We start from the raw sequence: 14,599 nt of genomic DNA, 5'->3' as shown, positions 1-14,599 counted from the left end.
AAAAGGGTTATCTATATATATCCGATTAACTTAATTATTTACATGTATATTGTACTCGATGTACCGTAAAAAGTAAATTATTCAAATTATCGAAATAAGACCTGAAATAGGCTCCATTGACCACATAATAGTGATGGATATACCCTCTGCATGAGAGCCATCCTAATTCCTCTTTTTCCTGTCATTAGTGATATGTAGCATATTAATAGTAAAAATAATACTAATTAATTGGGATTCTTTCAATTGATGTTTGTATCTCATTGAGAGATTAAGGATTCAAGTCTTGCCACAAACAAAACTTCTCCTCCCCAAACTACAATCTTTAAATAAAAATAAAAATATATATGAAATTTGAAGAGATTCATAACATTGGTAACTAAGGGCTCAGGCTTAAGACATTGATGGTACAATTATTCACAACTTGGGTCTAAGCTCAATTCCCTCAACAATGAGCCCTCCTTTCAAGTGCTCACCCTTCACTTCCTTGAGACTCATTTTAACCTCTTTATCACTTCCATCACTGTAAAACTCACCCAATTCAATCTCCAACCATCCATCGCTTCGCTCCTGAGGAACGCGTTCCTCTCCCTTGACAACTCTCGATCTCAATGCTGCATTCCTGTTAAGAATCCAAACGCGCTCCAATGATTCTCTTCTCCTTTCTTGGCGACGAAGATAAATGGATCCTCGCGATTGGTAGCTACCAACTTCGATTGAAACTTCTGATGGGAGAGAGTCTAACCCATAAGCACGGCCAGCAAAATCAACAATGAGGTAAGCTTTGTATAATGTGTTTGGTGACAGCATCTGAGTGTTCATCTTTCCATGGATTTGTAGCCAAGAGATGGTTATTAGCTCCACAACTTCACCAAATCTATTGGAATATGGACAATTTGCAAAATACATAAGCAAAAAAATTTCATTGGAAGCTATGGTAAACACTAATTTAGCTTGTGTTGAAGCTTTTGTTAACTTTTTCTTTTTGCTTTCTTATTAAATTTTTTATGTTAGAAACGAGCAAGTCAAAGCAGCATTTCTAGCATCGTTCCCATTACCATTTTTTTAGTTAATTTATGATGTCGGTCTCATCTGTAAAAATCACAGTCAACTGCCTTTTTAAGGGGGTCTTCTTTTAATATATGTTACCGTAACTCCTTACTTTGTGCTCGTTTGGAAAGTTAGTAAAAAGTTAATTTTCTATTTTTTATTAATTTTGAATTATATCATCTCTCACATAATTTATTTACAAAAAGATAAAATAAGTTCAAAAAGTCAAAAAATCAACTTTTTACCAACTTTCTAAAACACCTCTTTATTTGATTTTACTCCCCTTTCAAAAAATTAACTTTTTTATTTTTTGTATTTTTTTAATAACTTTTTTTGTTTGGTTTAAACAATTTTTTTACTTTTTAGTTATACCTAACCTAGATACATTTAAAAATATATAACATTTATGAAAAAAAAAATCTTTAAAAAATTCAACAAATACAAAAAAATAAAACAATTTAGTATATTTTTGTATTTTTTCACAAATGTTTTATTTTTTATGTGCATTTAGGTTACGTGTATTCAAAAAATAAAAAATAAAAATTGCATAGAATATTAAAAAAATTCACTAAAAATAAATAAGAAAATACAAAAAATAAAAAATTCAATTTTCAAAATATCAACCAAAATCCAATAGGATATTGTAACTTATTTTTAAAAGTAAAAGTAAAAAACTCCACTCTTCTAACTTTTACAGAAATAGCTTATTTAAGTTATTTTTATTTAACAAATTATAAACAGAACGTTCACCAAATAATCTGACACAAATTTCTAAAATTCAAAAAATGAACAAAAAATTAAAAGCAGTTTTAATAAATTGCAGTCCCACTAAATTGTAATAGTTATAACATAAAAATAAAAATAAAAAGAAAAAGAAAAAGAATTAAATAGAATAAAGAAGTAATAGCGGGCATTGTTAAAGAAGCTAGTTGAAAAATAACTCCAAAATAGATAATTCACTTTTTCACTATAATTTTAAAAAAGTAATAATAAGAAGTATGGTTGGAGTTTCATAAACAAGGTGGTAGAAATAACAAGGGGACTCGGATAGATAATAGTAAGAAAATCGATCAACATAAAAAAATAAAAAAAATAAAAAACTCAAATAATTACTCCTCTAGTTGAATTTGCAAGTAACTTTTTTAAAATTATAAATTAAAGTTATGGCTTTTTGGATTTAAATAAATAAATAAAAACAAATGAGAAAGGACCACATACTGCGTGAGAATTTTTATAAAATATGAGGGGGAAAAAAACCCAAAATACCACTTGAACTGGAACTTGACACTTTGTTTTTATCCATTCCTGGTTTGGCCAAGTGGGGTTGGATGCTAGTGACTCAAGATTCCACAAGAGTTCACGCTAAATATTAAAATGATATCTTACTTTATTAGGGCCAAGTTTGATATCCTCAAAAAAATTTAAAAAGTCAAAAAGTCACTATCTTATTTAAGTCACATCACCTCTCTATCACATCACTTCAAACCCAACCCATACCCAAGCCATATTTCATAAAAAGTCAAAAAGTCCACTTATTTAGGACACTCCAAACAACCCTTAAGTTTTAAAAAAATTAGTCATCAATAATAATAAAAAGATTAAATTAATTTTTTTTTTAGAAATTTTAAGCAATAGGTTAAGTGACTAATAATTGAACCACCCTCTTCTTTTTTTTTTTTTTTTTTTATTCATAACCACCCTCTAATCAAGTGTCAAAGTAAAATACAACAGAGTGCAGCACGTTGTTTGATGTAGTTTTTTTATTGTGAAATTGAGAAGGTTTTCATTTTAAAATAATTAAAGATTTCCATTTTCAAAGAGAAGATAATATGAAGGAAGAAGAAACAAACCTTGATTGGAGGGAGGGTTTCCAACACCAGAAGAGAGAATTAGTGGACCATGTTATTGATAGCTCCCTCGCACTTAACATGTAACATTTCTTGCTCCTTATTCTTTCCAACCAGAATGCCTACCCCACACACATTAAAAACAAAATTAATTAACTGTGCATCAAATTTAGTTTATTCTTCCAATAATGTTGAGTTCAATACACGTAGCAAAAATTAATAAAATAAAATGGAAACAGTATGACTATAGGTTTGGTTTACGGATTAGGATAGAAATTTAAAAAGAAGTAAAATATAACTATATTTTATTCACAATTAACTCACATTTTTTCTTTCTTTTTTTTTCCCAAATCTATAACCAAATATAATCTAATAAATTAGATGAGAAAAGATTGGGATCTATGTCGGATTATACGCTAAATTGGCCCAATTGATTTTGTTATTTTTTGAATTCATAATTGAATTGATCAATGTGGAATAAAATCAACTCTATCACGTGATTTATACATTATGTAAATGGCCAATTATAAAATCAACAACACATGCTATATTAATGATTTATTATTATTATAAAATCAACTATAACACATGGTTAAAGCTAATTACGTTAAAGAAAAATTTACCATGAACCTTATATGAGGAATGTTAATCTATTTAATTCAAACAGTTTTTTTATGAACCAATAGTCTTTTTTGTATTGAAAGTTTGTATTTATTTGATTTGATATCATTTGAGTTTAAGTTAATACGCTTTTGTGATTCATTTTTTTTTATTTTTTGATTCATTTTTGGGAATGCGAATAGAAAGGTGAGGTGTAGAATTTTTCTTAGGGAGATTGGTGGCTGAAGTGTTGGTTGTCAAGTGTGAAAATTTACATTTCTACTAGTGTGGTTTTCTGGTGTTAGATTGAAGTGTTATATTAAAGTGTTACGTTTGGAAAAAGTACACTCACTACAGGAATTATAGGTTTTGACGACGTTTATTTAACGGCGTTTTATGAAACGTCACATTTTATATTATTTAACGGCGTTTTTTAACCGTCATTTTTGTTTAATGTTAAAACGGCACCGTTTCACTATTTGAAGGCGTTGAAAAGCGCCTTCAAATGCCCTCTCTCTGGCTACCTAGGTAATACACTCGTTCACTCATCAGGGATGCCTTAATCTTTTACTTCTCATCAGTCTATCGTTCGTTCTCTCTCTCTCTCTCTCTCTCTCTCTAAACAGATGCCCTAATCTAATCTCTCCCAGCAGAATGCCCTAATCTCTTCCAGCAGAAATCAATGGATCAATTTCGATTTTGATTTCGATTTCATCTGAATCCTTACGCCTTCTCTGATTTCGATTTCATCTGAATCTCTGATTTTGATTTCGATCGCGAAGCTCCACCGCCGCCACTATCTGCACGAACGAGGTAGGTGAGTTCTCTCTCTCTCTCTCTGTGTCAACCCTCTCTAAAAGCTTATCATTCACAGAGATTCAGATCGATCTCGGTGATTTCATCTCAGAGCGATTTCGATTTCGAAGCTCCAAAACACCATCTGCACCATCGTCTACTAAGGTGAGCTCCGTCGTCTCTCTGTCTCTCTCTGAAACTCTTCATTTTGAAGCCTATTTCAGTGCTGTAATGGAAACATATCTCTCAATTCATTATTATGATCTTCAATAAAGCCTTATAAAGACTTTGGATGTGGAAGAACTTGTATTGAAAATAGAAAACAGTGATTCAAAAACACTTGAATTAGTGATCTGTTGTGGATAATAATCAGATTAATACTTGGATACTAAGCTCCTTTTTTTTTCGTGAAAATCATTATATAGGAAGTTTCATTGAGAAGTATGAGTATATGAGCTTGTCTATAAACACTGCAGCATTGCAATTGTGATATTTTTTTCTTAGTTAGCAAAAATAGCCTTGACTGCTCAAGTCAATGTGAGATGTGTGTTTCAAAAAACCTTAATCGGTCATCTATTCAGATTAGTAATTAGCATTTTTTTAAAAAATATTTTTATCATTGAATTGCTTATTATTATTATTATTATTATTATTATTATTTTAGTTTGGTACTACCCTCTTCTGATAGATTGGTAAAAGAACTCATTCAAGGGGGTGTTATTTAAAAATAGCATTGGCAAAGAAAGTGGGATAGTTAGGAGAGAGGATTTTGAAAACAATGTCAGAGTGCATGAATCAAACTCACCCAACAGATCTAGGACTAAACAACACCTCAGGTTTTATGGACAACCCCATTTATGTGAATTCATGACATAGGAAAAAACCAAAATGTAGTTTTCAACAATTTTTTTCTACCCTGCAGAAGTCAGACTGAGGAAGTTGCAAATTAGGTAGTTTTCAATGGAAAATTTTCTTTTTTGCTCCTATTCAGAAAAATTTTAGACGACATATAAGAAATTTTTTAGAAATTCATCAGTAGGCAGGCAGTGATATTGTTGTTTATGATGGCACAGCTACATGTGATGATATAGGAGATTATGATTTGTAAATTAGTACCCAAATGGAATCAAGTAAATTACCAGCAAAGCCTTATCCGTAATCAAATTGCAATTAGCACTATACACAACCTGCACATTGGATTTAGGCAGCAAAATCCGGAATCCAGGAGCCTGATCATCTCCTTTTTCATGGATCGAATTGAGATCTCCAATTTATGATTGACGAAGTAGCGCAATGCAATGTTGTGAATTGAAATCGAGATCTCCACTTTATCTAGGAAATAGATAGGATCAAAAAAATAATTGATATGCCTTTTATTGTATAAATAAATAAATAAAATTTTTTTTGTGTAATTTAGAAATTTCTTCCACTCATAGGCATTGTATTTCTTCCTGATTTGTCAACTTGTGGACTCTGCATTCCTGAACTGAGAACAAAAATTGATATGCCTTTTATTGCTTGAAATGGAGATTGTTTATAAATACTTTTGATGTAATCACGTTCAATTCGATACCTTCTTATTGTAAAGTTAGAATTTTATTTGTGTTACAAAGTTGATGTTGTGTTAGAATTTAAATCTGTTATGGATTTAAAACAGACTGAGGTGGCTTCTACTGATTGGTTAGTGTTGTGGGCCGACTTTAGCATTGACCAAATAATGCAAGCCACCTCAGACAATTGCAAGTCAGCCTTGAAAAGACTATGTTCTCACATTATGTCAATGATCCCATGTCTTTCTTTTTGAGGATGGTGACAAAGTCCATTTGTTGGATAACATGGAATCATATGAAATGAAAAGAAATTTTAGGAGGCAATATAGACCACATGATTATTCGAATTAAGAAGAAAAATATTATTAGCATATAAAATTGAGGGTAGTAAAGGAAGGAGCACCAACTTTCTTAAAATTAAAGAATATATGTCTAGTGTGGTTTAATTTCTCTATCAAGATGGTGACAAGTCCATTTTTGTGGTACTATGGAGCATGGAATCACATGATGGGAAATAAAGTTCTAATACAAAAGTTGGTCTTTGTTTCGTCTAGCAATTCATAGGTTTCATTTTCTAATTTGTCATGTTGAAAATCTCCTAGCACATTATCAGTTTCTACATTTCCAGATGAATAAACTATTTGTGCTTGGAATGCATGAGAATGGCAGTGGAGAACTTAACTAGGTGACCTGCCCCAACCCAACACATATCTATTTACATATATAGTTATGGTCTGGTTAATTTTACTTTTTCAGAACCAGGATTGGCTCATGGTCTGGGCTGTGATGTGGATGCTTTTCAATATGATCAAGTTTCGTAAGCCTTGCACGACTTGAGATAACATGATGGTAGCAAAGCAAAGCAACAACTTTGATCCTCGTGCTGCTGCTGCTAATTTTCCTTCAGGTAATGGACTTTCTAATTTTACCATCAGATTCTCAAGTAATGGCCTGTAGAAGAAACCCCAGAGATAACTCCAACTGTTGATGAAGCTGTGCTCTCACCAGTCAATCAAGACACTATCACTCCACTACCTTCTGAATCGGACACCATGGAACCCAAAGAAATGTTACTATCAGATGAAGAAAAAGAGAGGAACTCAGCAGAAGAAGAGAAGCTGGAGGAGTCGCCCATCGATGAGGAAGCTGCCCACAATTCCTCTGTTGTTCCAGCCATCTCTATTGCTGTCCGCCAATTTGGTCGCTTTCTTCGTGAACTATCTCACAGTACTCAATCCGCTTCAATTGCTGAGGTTTGTTGGCACATAGCGAAGGTATAGGTATAGTGGTTGCAAATTAAAACCACCCCCCAAAATAACATTCAAATTAACTGTCTAGTTTTGTTAATCTCTGTTTTTAGTTTTTCTAGAGGGAATCTCTGAGTTCTATGGAAAATGATATAATATATTTTTCTCTTCCATGGAAACCAGGGCATCTCCAACACCATCCATGCCCAAAACGTACTTTTTCTAGATTTTTATGTGTCTTTTATGATATTTATGTAATCTGATCTTTAATTGTTGAAGTGGGTTTTGTTTTGTGATTTTTTTTTTCAATTGTGTGGGTCGTATTCATATACAATAAATACAGCTTTGTATAATATTGGCATTTGGCAGGGTTGGTGGTGATGTTGAGGAAGTTCTTCCCCCTGTTCTTGATTCTAGCTCTGACCCACCTCCTCTTTTTGATGGAACCACAAGGTTTGCTCGTTTTCAAAATCTCACTCTTACCTTTATCTCCATTACATGTGTATTTCTATTCTATTATATAAATTGCAGGTGTGAATGTTTACAAAACTTAGAATTGTCAACTTAATTTTAAATTGTGAAACATAATAATAGTTAAAAGAAACTCAACAACATTTTCTGAATTAATGAACATAATGTAGGACTCAAGTGGAATCCGTATCAAGAGTATGTGTGGTCCCACGTGTTCAATGTTTCTAAACAAAACTAAGCTTTAAGATTTTCCTCGAGTTTCTTAATAACTTCATTGCATGAAGTTTTAACTAGATAGGATGTGTCCATGCATGTGTGTAAGTCAAAATGGATATTCAAGAAATTAAAACTCTCTCTCTCACAATATAATTGTCAAAAAGTAAGACTGTTGCAGGAATTATGATTTGTTACCATCACATGGTCATTTGGTTTGACAAGCACATGGTGTATGGGTGTTTTTTTTTTTTTTTTTTTTTCTAATAATATGTATGGATAATAAAGTTGGACTCAGATGGAGTCCAGATCGAGATTATGTGTGGTCCCACGTGGTCAATGTTAGTAAATCAAACCAATCTTTAAGATTTTCCTTGAACTTTTCTAATAACTCCATCACCTGAACTTTTAATTAATTAGGATGTGTCCTATTTATCAAAAAAAAAAAAAAAAAAAGTTAGGATGTGTCCATGTGTGCTAATTTGGTTTAATAATATATATGTGGTTTTGCAGCGTTATACCTCATACTTAAGGGAATTGCATTATATTCACAAAAATTATGCATGCAGAAAAATCATTGCCAAATGTGATTTTATAAAGGTGTGGTCAATCTTTTGGCATTATGTTCTTAAACAACTCTCTTTGATTTAAGCTTTATGTTGTATGCATGTTGGTTTGTAATTATTCTTTAATGTTTCAGTGGGACAGCGATTTTGATGACATATTTCAAAGACTCAAGTCACAGAAAAAATGGTCTGAATTCTCCGATAGCAGTCTTAAGACTGCTTTGATTGTAAGTCTGCTCTCATTTTATTTACTTATTTTTCTGTTTTACTCCATTGTCATGGATTTCTATTACTATTCATTTTCAATTTAACTCATGGACTGTCCCATGTTTGGTTTAAACAGCTTTATATGACATACATTTGTGAGTGGATTAAAATTTAGCCTACATGAGTGGATTAAAATTTAACTCATGGACTGTCCCATGGATTTCTTTTCTTTTTTCTTTTATTCATGTTACTGCAATTCTCGATTTGAAATTTCTTTACTTCTTTGTGCAGGGTCTGCAAGAGAAGATCAAATTAGTTCCTATTGATCTTCAAAATAGGCCAGATTGGTACAAGGAAAAAGTCTACCCACCAAATAAGGTTACATTCTCAACCATAATTAATTGTTCGGAAAATACTGTTTGGTAATTTCTGTGTTCCTCGTTCTCTTCTTAAAATTGCAAAAATTTATATCTATCAAATGAGGAAAAAATCACAAAATCTGTTGAGAGCCCTCTTGTTTCATGGATTATGATATTTGTGGATTCTTTTCTTTTTTCCTTTTCAAAATTAGTAGGTGCCATCACTGGAGCACAATAATGAAATTCGAGGAGTGAGTCTTGATTTGCTAAAATATATTGATAGCTACTTTGAAGGACCAGCTCTTTACCCTGATGTAAGTAGATTTTTCACTCTTGACATAAAATTCAACTCTCTATCGCTTCAAAAATTTGAATTCTAGAGCGTATCAAATGTCTGTAGGATCCCACCAAGAGAGAATTTGCTGAGGAGTTGCTATCCTACACAAACACCTTTAATCTGGCCGTGATCACTTCACTGAAAGAAGGATCTGAAAATGAAATCAGTAAGATTCAAGACGTGCTATGTTTTTTTTTTTTTTGAAGTACTACGATCTAGATAGAAATTTAACATTTTATATGAATCATAATGTGACCCGCTCTAATAAACCTTGACAGGTACTGCTTTTGATTACCTCGAATCAGCTCTCTTCAAATTTACTGATGGACCTTTCTTCCTTGGTTAGTTCAGTCTAGTAAGTTAGTTGCAATCTACTAATTTGATATTGGTTTTCCATCTTTACTGTTCTTATATTTAAAATTATTATGTATTACTTGAACTACAAATGCAGTTGTGTTATGCATTGTACTCAAAGAAGTGCGAACTAATATATACTTTCCAAGAAGTTGGTGAATATATAGTCAATTTGTAAATTGTAATGGAACCCCTAATCTGTGTCAAAATTTCTATGTTGCAGGTCGACATAGCATATGCTCCATTCATAGAAAGATTTTATCCCTTATTGCTGGATGTAAAGAAATATGACATCACTACAGGAAGAAATATTTTATCAATCCCCAATCTTTTTTATTTTTTTTATGTCGTTATGATTTACCTTTTAATCATGATGAATGGATAAAACTGTTTCCCATTCATCCCCGAGGCATAGCCAATCTTTTTTATTAGTAACTTCTATGCTAAAACATGGTTTTTGGATATATGTTAGTTTGTGGTTAATGTTAAAACATGATTTTTGGATTTTGGAAATGTTATTTTGTGGGTAATGGTGATTGGATATTAATTGAATGAGATACTGAATTAATGTTTCATTATTTGAATGGAGTTATTATTTTATATGTTAGTTTTATTACAGGTATTTAAATGAGAGTTAATATTTTATATTTTAGTTTTATTAGAGGCATTTTTTAAATTCAATCAAATAAAATTAGCACAATTTCCAAAAAAAAAAAAAAAAAAAAAAAAGAGGGAAAGGGATATGACGGCGTTTTTACAAATGCCTCCTAAAACCTAAATACCAACGGTTGTATTTTTTTAAACAGATATCACGGCGTTTTCAAAACGTCGCTAAACATTATTGGTGACGTCAGCGTGCGTATAGTAGGACATTTCGCGGCGTTTTTAGAAACGCCGCCTATTCTAATATCGTGACGTTTTTAAAACGTCGTTAAGATACAGCGACGGCCGCAGCTTCGACGTTTGGTACTAAACGTCGCAAAAGGAATTAGCGGCGTTTTTGAAAGATATAGCGGCGTTTTTTAAACGCCACTAAAAGTCCAATTTCCAGCAGTGACTAAAGAATTTTTGTGTTACATTGATTAGAGTATTACGTTTAAAAAAAATAGTAAGGAGTTTTTTTTTTGAAATGTTGCTTTGGGAAGTAGGTTAAGAGCTGATTTTTTGACTTTTTTGAAAAAATGTATAAAAAAATAAAGAGATGATGTGACCAAAAATAGTTAAAAGCCAAAAAATAGCTTTTAGCCAAGTTTCCAAAATATATTGTTACGTTTGAGAAATGTACACTAAAGAGTTTTTTAGTGTGTTACATTGGAGTGTTACATTTAGGAAAAGTACATTAAAGGATTTTTGTGTGTTATATTGGTTGGAATATTACGTTTGAAAAAAATATACTAAGAATTTTTTTTTTTTTGGAATATTACGTTATTAAATTTGAAAAAAAAAGGACACTAAAGAGCTTTTGTGTGTTACTTTAATAGGAGTGTTACGTTTGGGAGAAAAGTAGACTAAGAAATTTTTTTTTGTCACATTAATTAGAGTGTTACGTTTGGACATGTGCACCAACAAGTTTTTTAGAATATTACATTGAAGTGTTATGTTTTTAGAATGTTACATTGATTAGAGTGTTACGTTTGAGAAAAAACACACAAATTAGTTTTTTTGAAGTTACCTTTAGAGTTTTCAACATTATAAAAAAACTTACATTTGTTCCTCAACACAACACGCGCGTTTATACTTGGCTTTTGATGCAATTCAAACTAGAATAACACCTATGGATCTAAAAAAATATAAAATAAATAAATAAATAAAAATAACACCAAAAACCAAACAATTCATAAGGTTACTATTTGAGATTTATTGGTTCTTCACCCATATTAAAGTCATCAAGTTTATTTGGGTTATCCTAACTTTAAACAAATCACTGGAACTTTTTGGACAAAAAAACAGAATCGAGGTAGTCTTAAAATGCAATCAACCTAACCCAAACACAGATTTTACCAATCACAGAAATTTTTTGGACAAAAATAAAATTAAGGTAGTCTTAAAATGCAATCAACCTAACCCAAATAGATTTTACCAAGTTGATTTGGTTTGCAGATTTTTTGTTCCTTTGTACACACCAAATCAACATCACCCCAGAAGAACATAAACATGGTCAGTTAAGGCACATTGAGAATGAAGGGACCAAGTCACACCAAAATGAAAAATGGTATCTTTATGATGAAATTGCCACAACAATGACAACAGGATGTCCACACCAAAAATTAATGAGCATTCCTAAGATGTGACATTATTTAGATGTAAACTCAACAAATGAAAAATTATAAAAAAAAAAAAAAATCATCACTTGTCACTCAATTATTTAACAAAAATTGTTGTGCATGATTGGTTGTAAATGTATAGAGATATATAAAAAGGGTTAAGTTATTAGTTAGCATTTTAATCAAACACTATTAAAAAAAGTCATTAATTGTTAATTTTCAGCGACAGTTTAAAATTTTATCACAAAAAACATTACTAATTATAAATTGTAGCGACAGTTTAAAAAAAAATCATCACAAAAAAGTTACTAATTTTTAACTTTCAGTGACAGTTGAAAAAATTCATCACAAAAAATGTCACAAATTGTAAGTTTTACGATAATTTATAAAAATCTTAATTTTTAGCGACATGTAAAAAATCGTCACAAAAATTTAACGATAGTTTTACTAGGATTAACTTTCAATAATACTTAATGTTATTAAGACCTATCGGTAATTTACCCATATACAAATGCATGAGAAAGTCTAGGTGCATATAAAATTTTTACAAAATGAAGACAGATGTGAGACAAGACGTGGGTTCCACACACTTTATCTCGCAACTGTGTATTATTGAGTAAAATCTTTTTGTATTCTTAATAGGAAGTGATTGAGACCCCTCTAATCACCACTCTCATCACCCTCCATACACACGTGGCGGGTGGTGATTGGAGGAAAAGGAAAAAAAGAAAAAAAAAAAAAAGAAGAACTTGCCAATAAGAAAGATAGGGGGTGCCTCCTTCAGGGTCCAACTCATTTTCCATTCTTAATATAACTGTTAAATGCGGGACAATGAAATATATTTAGTGAAATTTACCTTTTTACCCCCATCAATCAGAAGCTGGCTGCATAGCCTGTGAAACAGCTCTTTCTTGGACCTAAACACCACCGGAGAAACCAACCTTGAGAGAATTTCCCGGTAATCCGACGGAAGAAAACCTTCCCACAAAAGGTCTGATGAGGCGGCAGAGTTGACAACGGTGGAGACAAGCGACGAATTACAAGCATCCTGGGGCGATGTCCGGGATAGGATGCGAGTGATGCAATCTTCTGGCAAATCATCCAACTTCATCCCTTCCATAGTAGTAATAGATTCACCCAAAAAAGAGAACAAGAAAAAATTAAATAGAAAGCTGTGGAGCTATGCATGAACATGAGGCCATTTGAGTAAGGGGCTGGCTTTTAAATAAGACTTTTGTGCATATATGGAGTGGAATTTTGCTACGTTAGTTTGATCAATAGAGTAATATGACGACATAGAGATGGACAAATGAGAACATGATGCCATCCTGAATTGTTTAAGGGAGAAGTTATTCCATGCGCATGAGGAATGGTTAGGTGGTGTTTCAAAGTTTTGGTGATTGGAGGAGAAAATAAGACCCATCATTTTTTTTATGAGAAAAAAGGACAACACATTGCTATATGTTTGGTGATTGGTTGGTGACATGAGCCCCGTGGTTCCCTTTGAACACCAAATATTTTTTCTTATTTAAGGAATTTGTAATTAGTTAGTAATAATGTCAAGATGATCATATTTTCTATTATATTTATTTATAGGTGTCACATTTTGTAGTTTATCTTGTGTAATTATTTTTATTTTTTTTCTAATTTTAATTAAATCAATTTACCGTTGAACGTTTGTTATTGTGTCAATTTAGTTCATAAAACTTATTTTAAAATTAAACTAAAATAAAGAGACAAAATAATCCATTCATTATCATTAAAGTGATTAAAGGGCTAACGTTTAATTTGAAACCGTCCAATCTCTTTTGCATTGATCATTTTATTATTAATTTATAATCAATTTATTCATAGATTTGTAATCAATTAAATTAAATTAACAAAATATAAGACGTTAAAGACCATATACAAGATACAAATTACAAATATCATAATTTATCCCAAAATAAAACATAGTGTGACTTATATCATATATATATATATATATATATTTATCAACAAGGTAAAAATTTCATTAAAAACATGAAATTAAAGGTGTAAAAAGATGAAATACATCGAGAGAGGTTCAGACAGTACAAAATATTTTTACTACAGCTACTCACACTCGTACAATCAACTCCTCGACCTCACGATTTTTTTAACAAAAAGAAATCCAAAACAAAACAAAACAATTAAAAAGCACTCAACTAAAAAACAAAAAAAAAAATGAAACCCCAAAGCAGCACTCATGATTTTTTTTTAAAAACCCAAACACATGATAGAATGTGACTTATATCATATTATAAATGTGAATTGCAAATTGGCCATCTCAATCCAGATGAACTGAGAGTTCGTAGCAATATCATATATTTTATTTTTAAAAATCTTTTTGCGTACGTGGCATATATGATATATGTTAGTTCTAGGAGGGGCAAAGAGACAAAAGTGAGAGAATTGTCGGTCATACATGTCGCCAAAATGTTTTGAAATGAATACACATACTGTTGGAATAAATTTTGTGTGTACTCGTAATATATAATATTTACATTAAATATATTATTAAATTATATATAATAAAAAAAATATAGGTTGAATATAATGTAAATTTTGTGTTAAACAAATTCTACTACAAAACTCAATGTTATTTTAAAATAACTTTCAATTGATTATTAACGAAATAATAATCAACCCAAAAGATTCCTATATCTACTTCCAATCAAATATGTTAGGTCACTGAGTCTTGTCAATCCCGCGAACAAACTT

The 14,599-nt window shown here is 31.3% G+C and overlaps 2 protein-coding genes and 1 pseudogene across 3 annotated transcripts; 2 read left to right on the top strand and 1 right to left on the bottom strand.

The window, feature by feature from the left end:
* Positions 1-202: 202 nt before the first annotated feature.
* On the bottom strand, positions 203-13,193 carry LOC114287516 (F-box protein PP2-B15). Its single transcript, XM_028230896.2, has 3 exons — positions 12,714-13,193; positions 2,898-3,016; positions 203-874 (listed from the first exon to the last, which is right to left on the bottom strand). Exons 1-3 carry the CDS (start codon positions 12,975-12,977, stop codon positions 415-417), a joined length of 843 nt encoding a protein of 280 aa, XP_028086697.2. The 5' UTR covers positions 12,978-13,193; the 3' UTR covers positions 203-414.
* LOC114282966 (uncharacterized) lies at positions 4,169-7,256 on the top strand. The gene is made up of 4 exons (XM_082914874.1): positions 4,169-4,307; positions 4,369-4,454; positions 6,596-6,746; positions 6,833-7,256. The coding sequence occupies exons 3-4, from the start codon at positions 6,683-6,685 to the stop codon at positions 7,117-7,119; spliced, it is 351 nt and encodes a 116-aa protein (XP_082771000.1). The 5' UTR covers positions 4,169-4,307; positions 4,369-4,454; positions 6,596-6,682; the 3' UTR covers positions 7,120-7,256.
* LOC145820726 (glutathione S-transferase L3-like) lies at positions 7,259-10,171 on the top strand (annotated as a pseudogene). The gene is made up of 10 exons (XR_014362814.1): positions 7,259-7,299; positions 7,456-7,539; positions 7,728-7,752; positions 8,284-8,370; positions 8,471-8,563; positions 8,835-8,921; positions 9,118-9,216; positions 9,303-9,405; positions 9,518-9,594; positions 9,817-10,171. The product of XR_014362814.1 is annotated as a glutathione S-transferase L3-like (transcript).
* Positions 13,194-14,599: the final 1,406 nt, after the last annotated feature.

Source organism: Camellia sinensis, chromosome 2, assembly GCF_055761805.1.
Source record: "Camellia sinensis isolate YWXY chromosome 2, ASM5576180v1, whole genome shotgun sequence".
NCBI classification, from domain to species: Eukaryota; Viridiplantae; Streptophyta; class Magnoliopsida; order Ericales; family Theaceae; genus Camellia; species Camellia sinensis.
This window is presented reverse-complemented; position numbering and strand designations above follow the sequence as displayed.